This window comes from Stenella coeruleoalba (genome assembly GCF_951394435.1).
Source record: "Stenella coeruleoalba genome assembly, chromosome: 3".
In the NCBI taxonomy this organism is placed as follows: domain Eukaryota; kingdom Metazoa; phylum Chordata; class Mammalia; order Artiodactyla; family Delphinidae; genus Stenella; species Stenella coeruleoalba.
Window position 1 is genome coordinate 145,315,656 of NC_137148.1, and position 26,466 is coordinate 145,342,121.

At 36.5% G+C, this 26,466-nt stretch overlaps 1 protein-coding gene across 3 annotated transcripts; it reads left to right on the forward strand.

Moving 5' to 3' along the window:
- Positions 1-133: 133 nt before the first annotated feature.
- Positions 134-25,941, forward strand: SPDL1 (spindle apparatus coiled-coil protein 1). 3 transcript variants are annotated; one of them, XM_079918227.1, is made up of 12 exons: positions 134-598; positions 4,684-4,855; positions 6,638-6,814; positions 11,205-11,399; positions 12,243-12,392; positions 12,492-12,590; positions 12,667-12,777; positions 14,748-14,888; positions 19,836-19,939; positions 20,538-20,725; positions 22,662-23,001; positions 25,473-25,941. In XM_079918227.1, exons 1-12 carry the CDS (start codon positions 306-308, stop codon positions 25,618-25,620), a joined length of 2,118 nt encoding a protein of 705 aa, XP_079774353.1. In that variant the 5' UTR covers positions 134-305; the 3' UTR covers positions 25,621-25,941. The 3 variants fall into 3 exon arrangements, with proteins under 3 accessions (XP_079774353.1, XP_079774352.1, XP_079774354.1); XM_079918226.1 differs by lacking the exon at positions 25,473-25,941 and having other exon boundaries at positions 22,662-23,288; XM_079918228.1 differs by lacking the exon at positions 25,473-25,941 and having other exon boundaries at positions 136-249; positions 22,662-23,288.
- The last annotated feature ends 525 nt before the right edge of the window (positions 25,942-26,466 follow it).

Here is a 26,466-nt window from a genome sequence, read left to right on the forward strand (position 1 = left end):
GCACCTGCGCAGTCGCTGTAGGTAGGGCGTGGCAGTCTCGGACCTTCCTCCCTTTTTTGCCTTTACGCGCCGTCAGGGCGGAAAGTCTCGCGAGACATGTGAGTTCTCGCGGGAACTACATTCAAAAAGCCCTGGCGCTTAACCGAGAGCTTGCTGAGTGAATGGGCCGGTGTCTGCGGTGCGGTGGCGTTAACGTCGAGAATCTGAGCGCGGCGAGCTGCAGCAGCAGGGGAAGGGGTGAGGAGAGAGGTAGGGGCAAGGTACCTGGACGGAAGTGCGTATGAAGAGGGAAGCTGGGGAGCGGCATGGAGAGGACTACTGGGGAGGGGAGAGCAGGGCCTAAGGAAACTGGGGGCCTGGGTCTCCGCCCAGGCTTTCAGCTGGAACAGCTTCTTCGGCGGAACTCAGTTCTTATAAACCAGGTTCCGAGCCGGTCTCAATATTCCGTTGGGCCGCTTCAACGCTCCCGAGGATTCTGCGTAGATACGGAAAGCCGGGTCCGCTGCCTGGGCCTCCGGAGGATAACAAACACTAGATCTGCGCTGTCCAGTACGACAGCCAATAGCCCCATTTGGCAATCCGAAGACTACACCAAAAAGTAACCTCATTAATAATCTTTATAATGACTACATGTTGAAATGATCATCTTTTGGATGTATTGGGTTAAATAACGTATTGTTAAAGTGAGTTTCGCCAGTATTTACTTTTTTTTAAAATGTGGCACCTAGAAAATTAAAAATCGACATGGCTTGTTCGCATTATATTTCTACTGGACAGCGCTGCCTCATACAGTTACGTGTTGGATTTTGTCCTAGTTGCTTTTTACTCATTTGTTGGTTTAATCTTCTAAAAAAAAAACCCTTTAGGTAGATGTTATTGTCCTTGTTTTACGGATGACAAAACAAGACATTGGGTAAGTTGTCCAAGTTGATGCAGCCATTGAGTAGTGAAAGTGGGGTAAGAACTCAAGCAGCCTGATTCCCTGAGCTCCCTGTCTCCTAAATGCTTTGTATATGCTACGTTTCTGAGAGGCAGAACAGAAAAGTGGTTAGGAGCACCAGGCTATGGAACTAGATCCTGTTCCCATCTCATTTAGCCACTTACTACCTGATAACCCTGGGTAAGTTACTTGACGTTTCTGTGCCTCAGTTTGTACATATGTAAAATGGAGGTGAAAGCCTTTTATTTCATATACTTGTTGAGAGGATTAAATAAGATAATGTTTGCAAAGTACCGAGCACAATGTTTGGCACATTTTTGCTGTGCTTGTTATTCAACCCTGGCTACCTTTCTCCGCAGATTGATAGGTTAATTCTTACACATTCATTACATCTGTTGAAAAGTCACTTCCTCAGGGAAATCTTTCTTGTCCATATTCCCCCTGACCCTGTCCTCACCCCACTACCCAGATTAAGACAGCTGCCCTTTGTTATAGTCTCAGCACCATATACCTCTCTCTCTTGCACTTATCACACTTGTAACTTTACGTATCAGTTATTTGATTTAATGCCTTTCCACTAATAGACTGTAAGATTCAGGAAGGCGGGGATATTGTCTAGTTTGGGGATCACATTGTATCCTCAGCAGTAGCACAGTACCTGACACAAAATAGGAATTCCAGCAAATCTTTGGAATGAATGAGAGCTAATTTTTTGGCTGCCTTGGACATTGCTGGTTGGGATGTCTTGAGGCTAGCTCTGTTTTTTCTTTGGTAAATATTGATGACAGTAGTACTTAGTTCAGGTCCATTAAGAGAATTAAATGTGATAGTGCATTTGAAGCACTCTGCCTGGCAAATGGCAAATCCTTAGCAAATATAAATTATTATTAACAATTAGTGCAACAATTAGTGGCTGGCCCCATCATGTACAGGCTTTGGAAAGTTCTTGCATTTTAGAGCAGTGACAGGCAGCCCTGGATAACATAGGATACCTTTTTTTTCCCCCTGCTTCTAAAATCCTGTATTTCTTCCTTCATCTTCATTCTCAAAGATTTTGCTTCCTAATTTACTGATAAATTGAAGACATTAGAAGGGCACTTAGGCTGACTCCCAACACTATATCTACCTGCTTATCAGTGTACCCATATGCTTTCCTTTACTTTAGATGAAACATTTATGTTCCTGTCCAAAAATCAGACCCTGCACATTCATCACTCCAGTAGTTCTCCATGTTTCTATATCGTTAGTTTTCCTTCTCTCCTGGATCTATCCCATGTCATACAAGCATGCTGTTATTTTTTTCTTAATTTTTTTTTTTTTTTTTTTGTGGTACGCAGGCCTCTCACTGTTGTGGCCTCTCCCGTTGCGGAGCACAGGCTCCGGACACGCAGGCTCAGCGGCCATGGCTCACGGGCCCAGCCGCTCCGTGGCATGTGGGATCTTCCCAGACGGGGGCACGAACCTGTGTGCCTTGCATCAGCAGGCGGATTCTCAACCACTGCGCCACCAGGGAAGCCCTTAAAATTTTTTTTAAAATTATTTTTTCTTAAAAAATTTTTTCTCTTAAAAAAAAAACCCCAAAAACTTGATCTTACTTTCTCTCTAGCTACTGCTCCATTTATCTGCTCTTCTTTGCAGCAAAACTATGCTTGCTGTCTACTATTCTCCTACCATTCTTTCCAATTCACTCCAATCAGGCCCACATCTCCCCATCAAAACTACTCTTAGGGTCATCTCCTAATTGACCTCCATTAATTCAAATCCATTGGCCAGTTCTCAGTTTTCACCTTATTTAACTTAGCGTTTGGTGCAGTTGACCTTCTGCCTCCTTAGTACATTTTTGTTTATTGACTTCTAGGACAACACATGCTCTTCATTTTCCTCCCACCTCACTGGTCATGCTTGAGTATACTTTACGGTCTTCTTTCCCACCTCATAACAGGGCTCCAACCTTTGTCCTCTTCTCTTTAATTATGCTCATACTTTGGTGATAACAAAGCTCATGTATTTATGCTAATAACTCCCAAATTTATATCTCCAGCCCATACCCTTCTCCTACTTTTATAGCCATTGCTTACTTGACATATTTCATGTTTTAAAACTTAAACCTCTTATTTTCTCTCCCAAACAGTCTTTACCCACAGTTTTTGATGCCTCAACTATCGGCAAATCTATTCTACTAGTTGCTCAGCCAGAAGCTTTGGAGGCATTTAAAAATTCTCTTTCACACATCCCACATTTCCATTTGTCAGAAAATCACGTTGGCTTTCCCTTCAAAATATATGCTAGATCTGACCATTTCTCGTCACCTCCTATGGCAGCCACTCTGGTGTGAGCGGTCATCCCACCTGATCTTCTGCTTCCAACTTGCTTCCTTCCAAACTGTTCAGCGTATCAGCCAAAATGATCCTTCTAAATGTATCATATCTCTACTCCAGACTTTGCAGTGATGCCCCATTTCACCCAGAGTAGAAAGCTAAAGCCTTTATTTACAATGGCCTGATCTCCATATTCTCCTCTGTTATCTCCTCTGACCTATATATACTCTATCTTGTTCATTCTTTGGACTTCCTTCAACTGTAGTGCTACACCTCTACTTGGAACATGACTTCCCTAAATAGTACATGGCTAATTCTCTTATCCTCTGCAAGGCTTTGCTCAGAAGTCACCTGAGGGGCTCCCCATTCAACACATTTTAAATTTTATCCTAGTTAGGATACACCCACCTCTTCCAAGCTTACTTACCCTGTTTTATTTTTTTTTCCATTTCCACTTTCTAGTGCATTTAGTTATTATATTATTATTGCTTGTCTTCTCCTACTGGAGGGTAAGTTTTATGAAAGCAGAGCCTTTTTTGGGGTCCGCTTGACCACTTGATGTATCTGAAGTGCCCAGAATGGAGCTCGGCACATAGGCATTCAAGAAGTATGTGTTGAAGGAAATGACTACATTGACTGGAGACATGGGAGAATAACTTAATAATGGCTTGTTGCTCTTTGAAGGCAAAGCTGAGTTTAAGCCTGGCCTAAGAGCCTGGAACCAATTTGGAAAGGATGATGAGTGAGGTTGAGTTAAAGTGGAATGTTTCTATATATAATGTTTAAGTCTTTGCTTGAAAATCTAGAATGAGATTGTTCTTTAATTACTCTGAACATGGTGCCTGTTTTGCATGCTTTCTTATGAATAACTAGGAAAATGCTAGTGAGTCTGTTTTCAATAAAGCACATTTAATGTGTTCAGGAAGTTAACACTGTTGTGAAAAATTGTGGACAGGCTAGTCCTTACCTTATGAATCTTATTCAAAGCCATCTTTTTATATTTTAAGTAGCATTTATGCTACTATAAAGTTTTTTGGCTTCTTTTATTGTTCTCTTAACTTGGTTACCTGTATAGTGATATAATTATGAGACCATCCTACCTTAGCATTTAAGGAAGCTTAGCACACAATAACTGAATGGTTTCCTGATAGTGCATCCCTTAGAAGCAAAATTAAATGTATTCATCTTTTTTTTGATTTGGTCTAAAATCGGGTAACAAAATAGTCAGACCTGGCTCTTAGAACAAGAATGCAAATTTGACCATTTAAAAGTCAGGAAGAAAATCTTTAATGCTGTGTTTTTATATAGCAGTGGTATTGAATATATACATACACACACAACACACAAACACACACATATCTTTTATTATTGATATGGAGTTTTTTGTTTAAGCTTAAGTACTTTTATTTCCTCTATTTACAATAGACAGGAAAAAATCATGGAGGCAGATATAATAGCAGATCTTCGATGCAAGCTCAAAGAAGTTGAAGAAGAGCGACTAAAAGCTGCACAGTATGGTTTACAACTAGTGGAGAGCCAGAACGAGTTGCAGAATCAATTGGATAAATGTCGTAATGAAATGATGACCATGACTGAGGTAGGACACTATATTCCTCTGTTTACAAAGATGTGCTTAGCTACTGAAGATCTGTGTTGTCCAGCAATTATTAATATTATTTTTATTTTCTGAGGATTTTAGGCCTAGTTCCCACCCATCCCCATTAAAAGGAAATGAACTAAATGAATTTCTAATATTTTTTCTGACTCAGTGTGTTCTGAGTTTAAAAAATAAGTTATTTTCACTCTCTTTACTACATACTGAATTTTAGACTTTGCTTTGTCTGCACTCTTCCTAGGTGACCTCACTTGTTTCATAGTTTTTGGTAACATCTAAATGCCCCATGATTGTTACACCAAGTCCTTAGTTCTCCCCTAAAGTTTAGAATTTTGTATTCAATTGCCCACTAATGGGCATCTCAGACTTAACATAAAGAGAATAGTTAATTCCCTGCCCACTAACCAAACATGCTCTTGCAAAATTCTTTACCTTACTTAGTAAATGTAATAACGTTCATCCAGTTACTTGAGCCAGAAATCTAGGAGTTTTACTCAATATCTTTCTGTCCCTTATTTCTAGTATTTAATCCATTAGTAAGCTCTAAGAACTTGACCTACAAAATATCTATACCACTGCCACTCTAGTTCAGACCACCGTCATCTCTCCCTTAGATTACTACTGTAGCCTTTTGACTAGGTTGCCTGCTTCCTGCATTTGCCATTCACACCATTCATTCTTCACACATCAGCCAAGTGGTCATTGAAGAATATACAAAAGATCATGTCACAGCCCTGCTGAAAGCAAAGAGCAGCTTCCAGTTTTATTTACAACAAAATCCGAGCTCCTTACCTGGATTTGTATATCCCCATGTGATCTGACCTCTTTCAACCTTTGACCTCATCTCAAACTACTTTCCTTTGTTCTTAGCTATACTAGTCCTGCCTTATGGGCCTTACAGGAGCTGTTGCCTCCATCTGAGTGGTTCATCCCCCACTGTCATGAGAGACATGACATGAGAGGGAATTTTGTCTGTCTTGTTCACAGCTGTATCCCTAATATTTGGCATATATTTATTGAAAGAATGAATAAGTCAGTTTTATTTAATAAATGCTCAGTATTGTATTTAAACTTTGATCTCAAAGTTTAAATATATCAGGACAAAAAAACTAATGGCAACCCTTTTTAAAAATTTTCTCGTATTAAATCTAGTTTTATTTATGTTATTTTTTAAAGCTTGTTGAAGAAGTTTGTACTAATGCCCTTTTTATCTTTAAACTTTCTTGACAGTAAGCAAAAGCCCTCTTAAATACTACTTTTGTCTTAGCACTGTATTCATCTGAGTGGTGTTATGAACATTTATGAACATTTTTCAGATGACTACATTCTGAAAGTGAGAGCTAATTCAGTATTTCTGTTTATACCTTGTCCACTATTTCTTCATTTTACTCAGAGCTACAAGTAGAGCATATTATTATCAAACCAAATAGTTCTCACTAGGAAAACTTAAATGCTATTAATTTTATTTTTTTTTCCTAGCAGAGAGCACTTGACTCATTGACAGCCTTAGAGCACTTTTTACTTCGTTGGCAGGACATAGAAGCAATTACCATATCCCTAGCATGAACGTTAATATAGTCTCAAAATACCTCTAGGGTTAACATTAATACTAACTACAGTTATTTCAGATTTAACATGTGGTTGTTACTTAGAAAGCAGCAAATGTGTGAAACAGGAATGATTCAGCTGAAGGTGAAAACTGCTTATGTGTGATGGCTTTAAGTTATTTTTATGTAATTGAATTATAATTGAATCTCTTTTCAGAATTATGAACAAGAAAAATATACACTTCAGAGAGAAGTTGAGCTCAAGAGTCGAATGTTAGAAAGTTTGAGCTCTGAATGTGAAGCTATTAAACAACAACAAAAAATGCACCTGGAGAAATTAGAAGAACAGCTGAGCAGAAGCCATGGGCAGGAAGTGAATGAACTAAAAAATAAGGTTTGGATATCTCTGTGTTTTAGAACAAAAATATTTCATGCTTATGCAACCATGTGTAAACTTTAGGTGATAGAAGATTTTCTTAGTAACATCTATGCAAAACAGCTGAGATTAAGGGCTCCATCATTTTAATATTAGGAGTGGGAACACTGAGAAACAATAGTTCACCTAAGAGACTTGTATAAATAACATTCTATTAATTAAATAGGATTATTTAATTTTAGCAACTGAGTATTTGTTAGGGAGTTTTAGTTTAGTGGTCAGCATAACCTCCTTGCTTAGAGTGCTTAGTATGCTAGTCCCTTTTCAGAAAGACTAGTTCCCTAACCTTCACTGCAACTAGTGGCACACTTTATAATTCCACAAAAGAAGCCAATAGTTTTTGGTAAATTAATGTACATTAGAGTTGATACTTTATAGTTTGTTTATTGAAGATAAACTAATACATATGATCCACTTCTTACACAATTCCATAAGGGAGGTACCATTATTATCTCCATATAACAGATGAGAAAACCAATGTTTAAACAGATTGAGTAAAGTTGGATAAGATTATAGAGCGAGAAATTAGCAGTCAAAATTTGCACTGAGGCTGTCTGATATCAAAGCCTGTTTCACTGTGTTTCATGTACCATCTTTTAAGATGTTTATATATACCTGTACCACCTATACTGTTAATTAATTCTCATTAAATTGACTCCCTTTTTAAATGTTTTCTCATTTTAAGTAATGGTATCAATGAAATATATTTGAGCTGGTTATGTTTTGTCCTAATATGCAGTCAAAGATAACTATCAAAATATGCTTTCATGTAATACTTAGAATCATCTTGCATACCACTCTGACAAATAATAATTCAGCTTCTCTGAAGTTTCTCTGAGTTAAGACACCAATAACTGTTAATGATGCTGTTTTTTTTTCCTGGATATTTCCTGGATATTTTCAGTTTAGCAGTAATTTTCATTACCTAAACAAAAAAGAGTAATGTAGGAAATATTCAGAGTCTGAAGTAAAGCCAGTTATAGAGATGGCTTTTTGGTGGAGTAAAGACTAAATAATTCAAAAAAATATTTTCAGTCTTATTGATGTTCTCAAATTACTTGTGCCAATAATTTGGAGTTTTATTTGCTATCTTTCTTTCACTTATTTCTCATATTTAATCCATCAACAAGTTCTCAGAACTTGAGCTATGAAATACCCATCTCTGCTATAACACTGCAGTCCAGCTCACCATCGTCTCTCCCCTACTATCCAGGCAGCCTGCTTCCATCATTGCTGTCATACCACTTATTCTTCACACGGCAGCCAAAGTGGCCAGGAATCCAGACCTACTCTGATTACTTGTATGGATTATTTATATGCTTATAAAACAAGGCATGTCACTGTCTGTTAAAAGATGCCTAGCCTTGGCCAAATAGGAAACCCCAATCATCTCACCATACAATAAGTTTGGGTCATTCAGTGATGTTTTTCAGAAGAATGTCCACATTTCAACATAGATCAATCAGCTGAAATTTTTATTTCACATGATGAAAATAGAAAAGGGAAAAGAAATTATGCTAGAAGCCTCTTATTTTTTAAATAGAAAACAAATACCAGGATATATTCTAAGAATGTTGAGACCCTATTGAAGAGAATTCAATATAGATGATAATGAGAACCCTGGACATCAAGCAAAAGCTTTCTATTGATAACAAACCATTCAGTGAGTGTTAAGTGTGGTGCCACATGTTTTACCCACCCAATCTCAGTTGAGAGCCTCACAGTAACGCAGTGATGGTAGGTACGATCACTTAACAGTTTTACATTTGAGGAATGTAAGTGAGACAGGTTAAACCTAGGCCTGACCCTAAAGCTTCACCCTTCTGCTATAAGGTCGTTCCCTTTAAACAGGCATACCTCAGAGATACTTCAGAGTCAGTTCCAGACCACCACAAAAAAGTGAATATCACAGTAAAGTAAGTCACATGAATTTTTTAGTTTCCAAAGTAGTCTATTGAAGTGTGCGATAGCATTCGGTCTAAAAACAACAATGTATATACCTTAATTTTAAAATATTTTATGGTTAAAAATGCTAACCATCTGAGACTTCAGTGAGTCATAATCTTTTTCTGGTGGAGGGTGTTGCCTCCATGTTGATGGCTGCTGACTGATCAGGGTGGTGGTTGCTGAAGATTGTGGTAACTGAGGCAATTTCTTAAAATAAGACAACAATGAAGTTTGCTGCATCAGTTGACTCTTCCTTTCATGAGCGATTTCTCTATAGCATCAATGCCGTTTGCTAGCATTTTATCCACACTAGAACTTCTTTAAAAATTGGAGTCAGTTGTCTCAAACCCTGCCGCTACTTTATCAACTAAGTTTATGTTATATTCTGTATCATTTGTTGTCATATCAACAATCTTCACAGCATCTTCACCAAGAGCAGATTCCATCTCAAGAAACCACTTTCTTTGCTCATCCATAAGAAGCAACTCCTCATCCATTAACATTTTATCATGAGATTGCCGCAATTCAGTCACATCTTCAGGTTCCACTTCTAATTCTAGTTCTCTTGTTATTTCCACTATATCTGCAGTTACTCCTTCACGGAAGTCTCAAACCCCTCAAAGTCATCCATGAGGGTTGGATTTAACTTCTTACAAGTTCTTGTTAATTTTGATATGTTGACCTCTTTCCATGAATCACAAATGTTCTTAATGGGATCTAGAATGGTGAATCCTTTCCAGAAAGTTTTCAATTGACTTTGCCCAGATCCATCAGAGGAATCACTATCTTAGATAGCTATAGTCTTATAAAATGTATTTAAGTAATAAGAATTGAGAGTCAAAATTACTCCTTGATCCATAGGCTGCAGAATGGATGTGTGTTACCAGGCATGAAAACAATATGAATCTCGTTGTACATCTTGCTTGGGTGACCAGGTGGATTTTCAGTGAGCAGTACTATTTTGAAAGGAATCTTTTTTCTGAGCAGTAAGTCTCGACAGTAGACTTAACATATTCAGTAAACCATGTTGTAAACAGATGTGCTGTCAGCCAGGCTTTATTGTTGCATTTATAGAGCACAGACAGAGTAGATTTAATATAATTCTTAAGGCGCCTAGGATTTTCAGAATGGTCAGTGAGCATTGGCTTCAACTTAAAGTCACCAGCTGCATTAGCCCCTAGCAAGAGAGTCAGCCTGTCCTTTGAAGCCAGGCACTGACTTTTCCTCTCGAGCTATGGAAGTTCTGGATGACATCTTCTTCCACTGGAAGGCTGTTTTGTGTACATTGAAAATCTATTGTTTGGTGTAGCCACTTTCAGTGATTATCTTAGCTAGATCTTCCGGATAACTTGCTGCAGCTTCTAAATCAGCACTTCCTGCTTCACCTTGCACTTTTTTTTTTTATGTTATGGAGACAGCCTGTTTCATGAACCACCTTCTGCTGGCTTCAAATTTTTCTTCTGAAGCTTTCTCCCCTCTCTCAGCCATCATAGAATTGAGGAGAGTTTGGATTAGGCTTTGGCTTAAGGGAATGTTGTGGCTGTTTTCATCTATCTAGACGTCTGAAATTTTCTCCATATCAGCAGTTAGACTCTTTAGCTTCCTTATCATTTGTGTGTCCACTGGAGTAGCACTTTTAACTTCCTTGAAGAACTTTTCCTTTGCACTCACTAACTGTTTGGTGCAGGAGGCCTAGCTTTCAGCCTGTCTCAGCTTTTGACATGCCTTCCTCACTAAGCATAATCATTTCTAGCTTTTGATTTAAAGTGAGAGATATGAACACTGAGAGGCCATTGTTAAGGTTAGTAATTGGCCTAATTTTGAGTTGTGTCTTGAATAGGGAGGCCCTAGGAGAGGGAGAGAGATAGGAATGACCATTCATTCGGTAGAGCAGTCAGAGCACACACAACATTTATCGATTAAGTTCACCCTCTTATATGAGTGTGGTTTGTGATGCCCCAAAATAATTACAATAATAACATCAAAGATCACTGATCACCATAACAAATATAATAGTAATGAAAAAGTTGGAAAGATTATGAGAATTTCCAAAATAAGGCACAAAGACAGGAAGTGAGCAAATGCTGTTGGAAAAATCGCTTGGTAGACTCGGCTTGGCTCAGGGTTGCCACAAACCTTCCATTTGTTAAAAAAAAAAAGCAATATCTGGGAAGTGCAATTAAGCAAAATGCAATAAGACAGGGTATGCCTGTATTCTTAGTGTTCCAAGATTTGGAACTATGTAACATTTTGGGAAAAGGAGTTAAATAGTCTTGTTCAGCTTGACTACTTTCCAAAATAGTTATCCTGCAGATACCAGAACAATTTGTATTGCAATTGTATGTTCTGATGACCTTCACTACCTTTTGATTTATAGATTGTGATTTTTTTTTTACCTTAGTTAGAAAAACTGAAAGCCGAACTAGATGAAGCTAGGCTTAGTGAAAAGCAGCTGAAGCACAAAGTGGATCATCAGAAGGAACTCCTTTCTTGCAAATCAGAGGAAATGAGAATAATGTCTGAACGTGCACACGAAAGCATCTCTTCAGAGATGCTGGCTCTTCAAATTGAGCTAACTGAAATGGAAAGTATGAAGGTAATTTTTATGGCATGTGTATTCTGGAGTTTTCTTTTTTTCCCTTGTATATTTTTCATGTTTTTGTAATAATCCTTATGAGCTAGTTTTAAGGCTGAAATATTTTTTGGCCTAACTTTGATCTAACTAATTAAAAAATGTTTTACAGAATTTTTATTTTTTTAATTTTTTAAAATAAATTTATTTATTTTTAATTTTTGGCTGCATTGGATCTTTGTTGCTGCGCCTGGGCTTTCTCTAGTTCTCTACTGTTTGTTGAGGTGCACAGGCTTCTCATTGCGGTGGCTTCTCTTGTTGCAGGCTCTAGGCGCATGGGCTTCAGTAGTTGTGGCTCGCGGGCTCAGTAGTTGTGGCTCGCGGGCTCTAGAGCGCAGGCTCACTAGCTGTGGCGCACGGGTTTAGTTGCTCCACGGCATGTGGGATCTTCCCGGACCAGGGCTCGAACCCCTGTCCCCTGCATTGGCAGGTGGATTCTTAACCACTGCGCCACCAGGGCAGCCTTACAGGATTTTTAGATGGATTACTTCAAATAAAGTAAAGCTTTAGGTTACATGATTATGTAAGGCAGACTTTACTTTTAGATTAATAAAACTTCTGGAAGAATTTAGACATTTATCCTCATCCTAGTTTGTGTCATAAAAGCCCAATATAAAAAGTTGGTAGCATGGAAGTTGATATGTATATGAGTATAATTTTTTAAAAATTTTATTATGCACCTTATAACCTTTGACTATTTCTTAGTTTTAGTTTTGGGTGTGAACCACTGCTGATAGATAAACTGAACAGCTGCTAAATGAAGGATTACTCAAGAGAGTTTCTTCTTTTTCCATTCCTGTTGAATAGACCACCCTCAAAGAAGAAGTGAACGAACTACAGTACAGACAAGAACAACTAGAACTTCTTAATACTAATTTAATGCGCCAGGTAGACCGGCTTAAAGAAGAAAAAGAAGAGCGAGAGAAAGAAGCAGTTTCTTACTATAATGCCTTAGAGGTGTTGTGATTACAGTAACATCATCTTTTCCAATTTATAATAAATTGTTTTCTTGCTAATCTAATCTCTATTAGCTAAATTGTTTTCTTTTGAACTTAGAAAGCTCGTGTAGCAAATCAAGATCTTCAGGTGCAGCTAGACCAGGCACTCCAGCAAGCCTTGGACCCTAACAGTAAAGGCAACTCTTTGTTTTCAGAGGTACTTAAAATATTCCATTGATTAAATTGGCATTTCACTTAATAAAAGCATAATTAAACATGTTAATATTTTCTAGGTGGAAGATCGAAGGGCAGCAATGGAACGTCAGCTTATCAGCATGAAAGTCAAGTATCAGTCACTAAAGAAGCAAAATGCATTTAATAGAGAACAGATGCAAAGAATGAAGGTACAGAATTATTATGATCAAAGATTTATTAAACCTATTTTGAATCAGCATTACATGTACAAATATATCAAAGAAGGCATCTTTTCCTTCAAGGAATATACTTACATAATTATTTCTAGAACTGCATGATTTTAGAAAAAACTTTTTAATTGAATGAAAGATCCCTTTTATATTTTATTTTAAAAAATTAATTCTGTGTAGATTTAGTAGTGGTATTTTTAGCATCCATTGATTGATTGAGTTTTTAATTGTTACTCACTAGCCTTGCCAGAGAAATTGAGCTTTTAATTGTTACTCACTAGCCTTGCCATTAGCTCTTTCTTTGTAGAGTGGGAAAAAACAAGAGTTAAAAAGTTTTTCTTTCCTACTGTTGGCCTAGTTTCTTTCTGAGGATAGCCCTAAGGTTCCTACTTCAACTAAAACTAGCTCTCTCACAAATCTTCAATTCTCCCACAAAGGCTTAGTTATAGACTGAAATTTGAATTTCCTTTCCTTGTAGTTTCTCAAGTCAAGCATATAATCCCTTCTGATTTTAAGGGTTTGTTGGGCGTCATTTCAGTCAAACAGCTGGTAACAGAAAAACGTGCTGAAGTTAGAAAGATTCCAGTATTGTACCAATCCTTAGACTCCTGATCCCTGACCTGTTGTGCCTAACTCTCCTGAGGTGGTAACTAGAAGTCTGTAAGGCTTCCCGCCTCTTTTTCAGGATGATGAGATTCACCAAAGAAATAGGAAAGGTCAATGATTAAACTTTGGCATTAGATGAACTTGGGATTGAATCCTAGTCTGTCACTTGTTAGTTGTGTGACCTTGAGCAAGTATTTTTATTTTGCAGAGCATCAGTCACCTCATCTGTAAAATAGAGATGATACAACTTGACTCTTAGAGTTGTCCTGGAGTTAAATGAAGTGCTGACTTAAACAGTAGTTGTGGCTTTTATTTCTAAGGATTTTAACTGTGCCATCTGGCTTACTGAGGCTCTCCCCTATCTGGGAATTGTTTCTTTGTAAATTTTCTCATATTTTCTCTTTCTTTTCTTTTTGTATTTGTTGGGCTACTGTTATTAATCTCTGAATGTTCCCGTGATACCCCAGACTGTCTTTAGACACAGGTAGCATTCTGAATCTTCTGAGGCTAAATGTGTCTAGCCTCCAGTTTGAAGCAGGAACAAAGAGTGGTCCTTAAAAATGTTAAAACTCACCTTTCTCTCTTACTTGTAACCATAGCTAAAACTTTGTATCATTGCTCGCTTTACCCAAAAATGTATTTAAATTAATTGACATTTTTTAAGAACTACAGAAATTTCCAAAGGCAGAAAGGATTGCTAGGTTTAGATTTTAGTTAATTTCCTTCTGATTGCTGTGTAACTCCAAGTTTAGGTGGAGTCATAATAAGGTAAGTTGATTGCTGCTCTTACAAAATAAATTTATACTTGTATTAAAGGTTGCTTCAGTATCCTTAGATTGCCTTTTACCTTTGCTTTCCATCCTTGTTCTTTGTGAATCGAACATTTGTGAATGTGAGTAGCTTAATAATTTCCCCCCTTAATACTACTGAAGTTAATCAAAATTTTTGAGAAACTGCTTCAGACCCTTAATGAGAGTGCATATGATGAGTACAGCACAGCATTTGGCCAGGCTCATTTACTGCATAAGTGATGTGCTTCCAGACCACAGCCATGCAGCTCAATTATGTTTCACAGAAGTACAAATAATTGTTATGGACTTCAACTATCACTCATAAGTAGTCTAAATAAGTACTAAAGAGTTATGTCTAACTAGATTATTGGTATAAAATGTTTTCAAATTTTTCTAGTCTAGTATTAGACTAGAAATAGCTAATTAGTTTAGCTTCCAAAATGAGGTCAAAGTAATATAGTATAAAATATGAACTGTATCGAAAATATGTTTATCAGACTTTTCCTCTCCCCCACTCAATTTTTATGGGAGGAGGGATTTTTTTTTTTCTAGTTACAAATCGCCACATTGCTACAAATGAAAGGGTCTCAAGCTGAATTTGAACAGCAAGAACGGTTACTTGCCATGCTGGAGCAGAAGAATGGGGAAATTAAACATCTCTTAGGTGAAATTAGGAATCTGGAGAAATTTAAGGTATGTATAAACACCTTTAAAAAACACAGCCAAATTTTGGTTTGAGTATCTTAATCCTTCTAACTTGAACGAGTTTCTTTATTATGTAATTAACGTATAATTTCCGTTGAGATTTACCAATATTTAATGTTTTCTTCTAGTTTCTTTATGCTTTTCATATCTGTTGCTGTTGTAAATTGTAACTCAGTTATACTCAGAGTGCCCATATCTTTAGTGTACATACATATCTTTAGTGTATACATATGTATACATACATAGTTTACATACATATACCCCCTTATAATTACTCCCCAGCTCACGATATAGAATACTTCCAGCACTCCAGAGCAGCACTGTCATGTCCCTTTTAAGTGAGTCCTCCCACCTTCTAACTTTGTATCAGCTTTACATGTACAGATACTCTTGAACTTCGTATAAATGGAATCATTCATTACATACTCTTTTGCTTCTGTCTTCCACTCAACATTCTGTCAGTGAGATTTGTTCCTCCTGTTGAGTGTTACCAGTAATTGATTCTTCTTCGGTGCTCTCCACCTCTGTTTTTTAATGGATGCATAGTAATACTTTTGTCACATTGTCCAATATTATTTGGCAACTGGAATTCATAGAGGTCTTTAATACGCTATTTAAAATTTTTTGAAATAAATTCAAAGTCCCAGAAAAGTCATGAAATTATTTCTATACACCCTTCACCCAGATTCCCCAATTATCAATTTCACCACATCTGCTTTTTTATTTTCTCTCTCTCATGTGTGTACATTTTTATCTTAAACATTTGAGAGTAAGTTGCAAACCAGATACCCCTTAACCCTTATGTTGTACCTCAGTGTTGAAGCTTATCATTTTACATAACCGTAGTATTGATACAAATCAGGAAGCTAACATTGATATGTAGTTTTGGCTAAGTTGCCTTTTATAGTTTACCAATTACCACTAATGTCCTTCTTGGAAAACAAAAATACCCAAATGCTTTCCTTTCTAGGGTCCAATCTGTGATCATTGTCTTTTTTTTTTTTTTTTTTTTTTTTTTTTTTTGCGGTACGTGGGCCTCTCACTGTTGTGGCCTCTCCCGTTGCGGAGCACAGGCTCTGGACGCGCAGGCTCAGCGGCCATGGCTCACGGGCCATGGCTCACGGGCCCAGCCGCTCCACGGCATGTGGGATCTTCCCAGACCGGGGCACGAACCCGTGTCCCCTGTATTGGCAAGCCGACTCTCAACCACTGCGCCACCAGGGAAGCCCCATATGTTGTCTTTAATTGCCAAGTCTCTTTAGTCTCCCTTAACCTGGAACAATTCTGTAGGCTTTCTTTAACTTTTATGACCTTGACATTTTTGAAGAGTACAGCCGTTTGCTTTGTAGATTTTCTCTCATTTTAGGGTGTGTGTGATATAATTAGATTCAGGCTATGTATTTTTGATGGAAAACTACAGGAGTATTATTATACCCTTCTCAATGTGTACATCAGGTGGCACATAATGTCTGTTTGTACCGTAACTGGTTATATTAACCTTGATTGGTTGTGGTTATGCCAGCAGGTTTCTCCAGTGTACGGTTATGATTCTTCCCTTTGTAATTAATAAATATCTTGGGGGGAGTTACTTATACCAAGTATATATCTGTTTTTCCTTATACTTGAACATCCATTGATGATTCTTGGCCTGAAACAGGTTCTGTGATGATTGCCAAATGATCATTTCATCATTCCTTCTACATTTATTAGTTAGAAGAATAATAAAGGGATTGAAAAGAACTTTCCTCCTCGTTTATTTATTTATTGATATCATATAGCCTCATGAATTCTTATTTTATCCTATGGATTGTAGTCTGTAACTTCTTTATTTACTCTGATCGCCCAGATTTGGCCAGCAGGAATACTTCCTTACTCTGGCACAACAAGATATTCCTAGCTCACCTGCCCCAGCCTTGGAATCAGCATTTCTGCAAGGAGCACGGGTTCCTTTAAGTGGACAATGGCACTTAGAAACCAAGAAATGGGCACTAGATGTGCTTATTGCTACTGGAATGTCATCACTTCTAGACCCTTTTAGCAGACAGAACTAGAAGTCTGTGTGCGTATATTTAGTGTATTTATGTATGTGTTATATGCATATTTATGAATGTTTTGTGTGAATAGGTTTGTGTGAGTATATGTATTTATATATATATATACACATAAGAAAACCTTGATTTCATACTTAATAACTCCAGTTTGAATCTGATACCACAGGCTTCATTGCCTACCCCATTTTATCCACCAGTGAAAAACCTGGCGGTTATTGTCCTCAATATATTTGCTTATTTACTCATTCTTAGAATACATATATTGATAGTTTCAGAATTACCCTACTCACTGAAGTTCAGGATTTGTTTGTAGTTCTTTTTGTTTTTAGCCTGAGGGTATATAGTCAAAATACTGTGTTCAAAAGTTAACTTGGGTTTTTTTTTCCCCCTCCTCCCTTACTCCTTTTTGGTATGAGTGTGTTATGCATCTGAAATACAGTTAGGTTTGTTTGTTTCTGTTTCTATTTTGTTTTGTTGCCCTCCATCCATCCTTGTTGAATTTATGTATATACTTTTTTCCATGTGAAACATTAACAAGGTTCTAAAAGAACTATAAAGAAGATACACTCAGAGACATATCTGTCTGCCCATCCCTCCTATGCTGTTTCCACCCCACCCCTTTAGGTAGCCAATTTCATTTGTTTCTGATTTACTCATGCTGTTTCTTTTTGCAAAAAGAGCAGCTTTATATAGGCTTTATTTTCTCCCTTTTTTTTTTTTGGACAAAATGTAGCAATAACACAGATAGTCTTTTATACTTTCCTTTTTTTCATTTAACTTTAACCTGGAAATCACTTCATCTCAGTTTAGAGAGACTTCCTAATTCTTATTAACAGCAACAAAGAATTCCATTGTATGGATTCTCATACATTCTCCTGTTTCTGGGTATTTAGATTATTTCCATTATTTTGCAGTTATATACAGTGCTATATATACAGTGCTACAAAGTACATTTTGCATATATTTGCATTTCCTTATTGTTGTAGATGTATCATCAGGGATAATTCCTACAGTGCAATTGCTGGGTAAAAAGTAAATTAATAGATAGTTTTGTTAGATGTTCCCAAACTCCTCCACATGGCTTGTACCAATTTAGATTCCCGCTGGCAATAATGTATCATAGTGCATATCATTGTTTTATAGGTGTATTTATTTGCCTGTGTGTATAGAGGACTTAACACGTTTTCTTGTAGTATTTGTACAGTTTCACTTTTTACATTTAGAGATCTGATCTCTACTGAATTTTATTCTCGTGTATAGTGTGAAATATAAGTTGAGTTTTATCTTTTCCAAATAACTAGCCAGTTGTCCCAGCATCATTTATTAAGAAGTCAATCTTGGTGGCAGTGATTTGTTTATTTATTTACTTTATTTATTTATTTACTGGCTGCATTGGGTCTTCGTTGCTGCACGCGGGCTTTCTCTAGTTGCGGCGAGCAGGGGCTACTCTTCGTTGCAGTGTCCAGGCTTCTCATTGTGGCTTCTCTTGTTGCAGAGCATGGGCTCTAGGCATGCGGGACTCAGTAGTTGCAGCACATGGGCCCTAGAGCTCGCAGGCTTCAGTAGCTGTGGTGAGTGGGCTCAGTATTTACAGTGCATGGGATCTAGGGCATGCAGGTTCAGTAGTGGCTCACGGGGTCTAGAACACAGGCTAAGTAGTTGTGGCACATGGGCTTAGTTGCTCCACAGCATGTGGGATCTTCCCGGACCAGGGATCAAACCTATGTCACCTGCATTGGCAGGCAGATTCTTAACCACTGTGCCACCAGGGAAGTTCCTGTGGCAGTGATTTAATATGACACCTATACCATATTATCAAATATCCATTTATGCTTGAGTCTATTTCTGGATTTTCCATTCTATTCCACTGGCCTACTTCTCTGCACATCAGACTCATGCTTTTAATTTTAGAGGTTTTATAGTATGTTTTGTCTGGTAAGGCTATTCTCCCACCATAGCTTTTCTTTCTTAGCATTTTTCCTGGCTATTCTTTCATGTTTGTTTTTCCCTATGAACATCTTGTCTAGCTCCAAAAAAAATTTGTTGGCATTTTTATTAGGATTGCATTGAATTTATAAATTAACTTAGGGAGCACAGATATCTTCTCACTAAAGAATTAATTAAAGTTTACAAATGACAAATTTTGTAAACATTAATAACCTTTTAGGCATTCTAAATTGTAGCTGTTGGTGTATCATAAAATTTTAAGTTTATATAACTTTCTTTCTCTTATAAGAACTGTTGAAAGGACTGCAATTTTGGTTAAATTTGCAAAACATCTCTTGGCAGGTGTATGTGGCTCACTAGTGGACTCTGCACTATACTTTGACAATTACAGCTTTAAATTAGGGGCTTTTACCTGCAATCTCTGAAATTGTTTACACGTTTTTAAGCAGAGTTACATTTTTTTTTCCCCTAGAGAAATTGTACAGAGATTCCATCAGAATCTCAGAAGAGTGGGCACCAAAAATAACTGTAAGGATCTCCACTCTTTTTTATATTTTTGTAATTTATGGCTTTGTCATAAAGGCCAGAACTAAACCCTGTGAGTATTTGTTTCTTCCATTTTAAAAGCCAGAAGAGAGAAACCAGAGGGAGGATACAGGTGTACTTAGAACCATAGGCTTTGGAGACAGATCTGCGTTCAGATTCTCTCTTCTCAGTTTACTTGCCTGTAGCATTGTGAGCCAGTTCCTTCATCTGTAGGAGAGGAATGCTCATTCTTGTACCTACTTCAGAAGGTAAATGAGTTAAGTGGATAGTGCTTAGCACACTGTCTGCCATATGATAAGCATTCAATAAGTGGTAGCTGATACTATTATTAATAAACCTATGCTAACCTAATTTGTTACTTATTTTAAGTAATAAGAATTGTTTTCTTTAGAGTTTATATGAAAGTATGGAATCTAAGCCTTCAGCCAACTCTGTTGCTCTGGAAGATGACACCTATTACACAGATTTACTTCAAATAAAGCTTGAAAACTTAAAGTAAGTGTTGGGGGCCTGGGAAGACAGAGACTTTTTTGACTTGCTTATAATAAGTGGTTATAGTTTCGTTTTTAAATTGCCAAAAGAAAATTCCAGAAAGGAATGGCAACACAAATACCTCTGTGTAGCAAATGAGATTTATTCAAGATATAATTAGTGCTGGTTATTGAAGAAAAATACTTTCAATGAATAATGAAATGTTTTTAGTTCTTTATGTTTTTCATAAAGCTTTTCAGATTAGTAAGTAAAAAAGAACTTTAAAGTAGAAAATGTTCTTATAGTCTAAATTTTTAAAGAATAAATATCATGTAACTTAAAACTTAAAGGAATTTATTTATACATGCGTAAATGTGGAAAATATGCCCCCCTTTGTTCATTTCCTTTGAAATGAGATTGTTTTTCTAATTTGAAACTGCTATTGTTAAATATAAAAAAGCTTATTTTGCTTATTGTTTCTTTGTTACTAAAAACCCAGGGAAATACATTTTACTAAGAGTTCAAATATATAATATAGTAAATAATTTGTAGTAACTATTACACTTGCTTATTGTGTTATTTTAATATTCCTTGGTTCTCTTTTTTTTTTTAATTAATATAGCAAAGAGAATGAAAGCACTAAAGGTGAATTGTCCATCCAGCGAATGAAAGCATTATTTGAGAGCCAGCGGGCTCTGGATATTGAGCGAAAACTTTTTTTGAATGAAAGGTGCCTCCAGCTTTCCCAAAGTGAAAATATGAAACTGAGAGCTAAACTAGATGAGTTAAAACTGAAGTATGAACCTGAAGGTATGTATGTCTCATATTTTGTCTTTTCTATCACGAGAAGCTCTGAGAGATCATATCATTTTTTTTCCTTGCTACAGCTTTATGCACATCATATTACAAACTAATTTGTGGCTATGTATCTGTATTTAATAAATTTATTGCTACAAAATGTGTAGGAAAATTCAAAGAAACTGGGTACTAGATGTGCATGAATATAATGGGTATTCTTTTTGGATATCTGTATAGTAGAACCTTGACATTTGAGACTTTTCCATTTAAGATTGCAGCATCTTACATAATACCAAAGAGTTCAGTTTTGTTGAGGCAACTGATGTTTGAGAGCTATATTAGTTAATACTAATGTTTATAGAAAACTTAAAATAATGGAGACTTAAACAAGATAGGTATTTATTCCTCTCCCTGATAAAAGTCTGGAGGGGGCATTCTAAGACTGATCAATGTCAGGATCTAGGCTTCTTTTGCATTGTTCATCAACATATATCTCCTTGAGCAGAATGTAGTTACATGGCCTTACCTGCCTATAGGAGTAGCAGAGAAATTCAGCCTTGATTCTCAGGGTCCATGTTCCCAACTAAATCTTTGGGATTCTATTAAGGAATAGCAGGACGGATATTAGAGGACAACTATCAAGTGTAATCACTGAGATAGGAAATAGCCTAAGCATGTAGGCTCTGCATATGATACATTTTAAAAAGTGATTTTACATTATGTAAATTAAAAAATAAAAGGCCCAAAATAAAAGAGTCTAAGAATGTGATGGTTCTTAGACCAAAAAAAAAGTTCTGTTACATGTTTTAGGTTATAGATTTTTCAGCCCCTATACTGTTCACATGCCTACAACTTTCTCTTCATTATTATTTCAGTGACTGAAGTGATTCTCAACAATAGTGGGGAGGTTGTCAGCAATAATAAGGATTCTTTATAGTTTAAAAAAGCTTCTTTTTCCCTTATCCTTTCTCCCTTCCCTGATTAATAGCCTGTCCTGATTAAGAATTATCCATTTCAAATTTCAAAGGTCTGCTGCGAACTGAATACAGCAAGCAGGAGGAAGTATAATGAATCTAGATGGTGTGGATTTCAAAGGAGCAGTGCTAGAGAAAGGGAAAATACTGATTTAAAAACAATAGTGATACCAACAGGAACACCAGCCCCACATTCAACCATGGTTTCTCCAACCTCACCAATATTTTGATATTGAAAATGAAAGACACATTGGTATGGGGGTACAGAAAAGGTATTAGAACAGTTAATTCTGTGACTGTGTATATGGACCCGCATAAGGGATGGAATGATGTTATGTTAATCCTTATAAGACACGGTATTGAGTCTTCACTCAATGGGTGCTTTTAATCCCCATTTTACAGGTAAAGAAAACAAAGCTCACGCCTTAGATTAAATGTGAATGCATATAGCACATTAACACGGTGCTTTACACTTAGTAGTTGCTCAATAAATGATGACTATTATTATTCAAGGTTTAAAAAAAGAAAGAATACAAAGCTCAGAGAGGTTAAGGACTTTCCCAAGGTCACCCAGCTGCAGAGTGTTGTTAGCACTAGGATTAGTACCTGGATTCCTTGACTCTTCGCCACTATATCCTTCCTGATTTCCATGGTGAGATCTTATGAAGCCCCATGCAACTTTTATCATAACCCTAGAAGAGCATATTTAAGTGTTCATTCCTAGAGAGTCAAATATATTGAGATCCTAAGGAAAAATTTATAGCCAGATAACCTCGAAAAGATATAGTTACTGGAATCCATGAAAAAGAAAGGATTAAAGACAATGTATTTCAGTAAGGAGATGAATGGGTTTTAAAGGAATGGAAGTGGGAAAAAAGGAAAGGAAAAAAATACATTTATAACTAGTTTTACCTTATGTTGATTGTGTGTTTGATTTATTGACTAGGTCTATTTTTAATTGGTTTTTTTCTCAGAGAAAATTGAAGTGCCTGTACTCAAAAAGAGGCGTGAGGTACTTCCTGTGGATATAACCACCCCTAACGATGTATGTACCACCAGTGCTGTTGAGGAAGAAGTTTATAGATTACCACCTAAGAAAGAGGAGGTACAGTCCTGTCCTAACAATTTAGAAGATAACTTGCAATTGGAAAAGACAGTTTCTGTAAGCACATCAGGAGTCATTCTGTCTCCTTACAAAAATCTGTCCGTGGGTCCTCAGCCAAGGAAGGAAAAGAAATGTGTGAAACTTATAGGAGTTCCAGCTGAGTCGGAAGCCTTAAGTGAAAGAAGTGGAAACACCCCTAACTCTCCCAGGTCAGTGTCCTCTTTCCTTCAAGGCAGTGAGCAGCCTTCTCCATCTCTTCTCTATCGCTGCATGAACTGCACTATCTGTTTCTTTATCTATTTTCTTAGTATTGCATGCAGTATAATTCCCCAATTTCATCTGCCTACCTTCCGATTTTCTAAAACTTTAAGAAAGACTAAAATGATTACAGGGGAAAAGGACTCCTGAATAAGGGAATTGTTTTAAAAAGTAACACTTTTCTATGTCATGAGGCAGAAATACTGCAGTCTAGTACCTCTTTGAATGTTTTGTTGGTTTGAATAAATGTACAGTTTTATTTTTTTCCTGGTTCAAGAGTTGCCGTGAAAAAAAATTAACTTATATCCTAAAAGGGCTTTCCATTAGTCTAAGAAATTTCAGCCTTCCAAAAAACTGTTAGGTGAAATGTTTTATGGCTTTCGAAATTGTTTATCCTAAGCCTTCAAGAATGTGCTTTAATACCTATTCTGACATTTTAAAATATCAAAGGTAATTCATTTTCAATTTACACCCAAACTTCAAAGCCTCTAGTTTCTGCATAATTGAGTTTGTGACTAAAAGAGGAAGTGTCAGACGTGCGTCTGTAGGAATTAATGTTTTAAGGACCTTATCCTTCAAAAAAAAAAATTAAAATAACAGAAGGCAGAAGGTAAGAGAAGTGAGTGGAAGGAAAAGGTAGGTACAGTGGCTGAGGTTAGGGTGGTATAAGAAACACGTTCTTGGGCTTCCCTGGTGGCTCAGTGGTTGAGAGTCCGCCTGCCAATGCAGGCGACACGGGTTCATGCCCCGGTCCGGGAAGATCCCACATGCCGCGAAGCGGCTGGACCCGTTCATGGCCCATTGGCCATGAGTCATGGCCGCTGAGCCTGCGCGTCCAGAGCCTGTGCTCCGCAACGGGAGAGGCCACAACAGCAAGAGGCCCGCGTACCGCAGGTGTGTGTGGCAGGACCAAGAATGGGCAAAAAAGAAGTGAATGTGGAAAATGGAGAAGGTAAAAAAAGATGATAAAAGATGAAGGATGTCTTTATGCAGTGGAATGAAAAATGTAATTAAAATAAATAGACATTCTAAAAATTAAGCATATTGATGTGAAAATAGTTAGCTTGGATTGTCTGCTATGAAAGGAGATCTTTAAGGTACTCCCAGGGTCAGTCTTTGATGGAGGGGTACAGAATAAGACATTTTACTAGTATGCATTCGAATTGAAATGGTAAGACATAGCCCACCTTATGTAAAAGGGCTTTCTTGTATGTTTTATCTGATTTGTTTTCAAGTCTTCCGTGCTACTAAACAGTATTCAACAAAGAAAGCACTTCAACAATATTGCAGTTATTAGAATTAGTCATAGGAGTAATGTATTACTCCATTTCTTGAAATTTTATGTAATCACATTATAACCCATAAGTCACATAAAATCAAAGCTTAATATTCTCAAGGAAGAAGCAGCTTTAAATGAATGATATCTGATACACACATGGTTTCGAGTAGTTCTGAAGTGAATTCAACAGGTTATGCTTGTATATATGTGATTCACTGTGTATGTGTGTTTTGACCATTGTATATTCCTGGAGGTGAATTTCCAGAAATGATCAGTGCAAACCTTACTATCTACGTTGTCTTCATTTCTTCTTCTGTCTTTTTTTGCTTGATAAAAATTATTTAAGCAAATGTATTTAGCTACTTGTTTGACTCAAGTAGCATGTTGGAATTTTTTTGTCTTGCTAAACAAAAACAAATAAAATAACAAAACATTTGTTTTTGTGTGTGTGTGTGTCCATCTGCTAACTTTAGATGTTTCCAACCTTTTGCTCTCTGCATGCTTAACTTAGACACACAATCCTATGGTAATATTGTAATAATAAATACGGCTTTTATTGGGAACTTCACTATTGCATGCTTTATAAATTTAATTGATGCTCTTGTTATAAAATATCCTTATAGGCACTTTAAAATATCTCTTCACTTTTTTTTCTTAAATTATTATTTTGCTAGTTGAAATTCAATTTGAGTTTTTTTAAGGAGATAAATAGACGTCTATTCATGCAGCCCAGGATTCCTTGTTAATTTTTATCTTGCGTTTGCCTTTTGTAAGACATGTTAACATTAAAATACTGCTCTAGCATTAAAATTTTTTTTGTTAGTTGTGTTTATCATGATAGGCACCCTCATTATATTTTAATTCTTTAATTTAGGCCTTGCCATGGCTTTTTATTCAACCTTAAAGACATTTCTTTAGACATCTGAAAAATTAAGTCTATTGATATAAAAAGGTTCTTTTAGTGCAGCAGTGACTTAGTTTTTTTAATGATATTGAAGTCAACTATAATTTTTCTCCTTATATACCTAAAAAAAAAAAGAATCACCATGTCTCATTAAGAGGTCCATTATACTGGTGGATTGTCTCTTCTTTAATTTTTCCTAACCACATTTGAATTCAGAGTGGATGCTTTAATGCCTGTAGGTTAGCTGCTGAATCAAGGCTTCAAACAGAAGTTAAAGAAGAGAAAGAAACTGCAAGCAAATTGGAAAAGGCAACCTGTAAGAAATCACACCCTATTGTATACGTGTCCTCCAAATCAACTCCAGAGACCCAGTGCCCTCAGCAGTAAAGACTTAATAAGAGTAAGGTACCACTTGCCCAAAAGATTGCTCTGGAGGTTAGTTAAGATTGTCTTTATCTGAAGTATACCATCTTGTAGCTTATTTCCTTCTACTCATTGTGCCAGGAACTGGCACTTTCATGCTCCTTTCACCAAACATTCAAAATGTGGTTGTGATTCTAACCAGGAGAGTTCCCTAAGTGATGAACTATGAATCACAGTGAAGAAACCATTAGCTGAAGGAAAGTGTTATTACAAATTTATTGGTTACATTGTATATAGATTTTTAAAGTACCTTCAGAGCCATATATATTTGAAAAGAGAACACATTAACTATTATATTTTTCTATGTACATTTTTATGAACGTAGTTTTTCACTGTGTTGTGAAAATAGAAAACTTGGTTTAAAAATATATATTATATTGTAACTAGATTTTGTCAGCGTGTAAAGCACATATGTTCATCTTTGTATTCATATACATGATTTAAATTTTGTCTCAATTACATGAAAAAAATAATTTTGAAATTTAAAATAAAACTGCTATAATTTATCCCCTTTTTGTTTTTTTACTCTGTATAGATAATAGCATGTTATCAAAGGGAATAAAGGAAGAAAAAAGAAACTTCAGGGATTCTTAATTCCCTGGTACATATAATTTTTATATATATATATATATATATATATATACACACACACACAGACACACACACAATATATATTTTCAATTCTAAACTTTACAAATAAAGACTTTTTCCTGTAAATGATTATAGCCTTGTCTATAACTTAATTTCATGTATACATTAAGTGGGTGTATTGGAAGTTTATTTTAAGGAACTGCATTTTGTATAAATAGG

Coding starts and splice junctions, on each gene's coding strand:
- SPDL1 (XM_079918226.1), top strand. CDS start 306: ATGGAGAGGACTACTGGGGAGGGGAGAGCAGGGCCTAAGGAAACTGGG. Junction 4,856..6,637: donor AAATGATGACCATGACTGAG/GTAGGACACTAT, acceptor ATCTCTTTTCAG/AATTATGAACAAGAAAAATA. Junction 6,815..11,204: donor TGAATGAACTAAAAAATAAG/GTTTGGATATCT, acceptor TTTTTACCTTAG/TTAGAAAAACTGAAAGCCGA.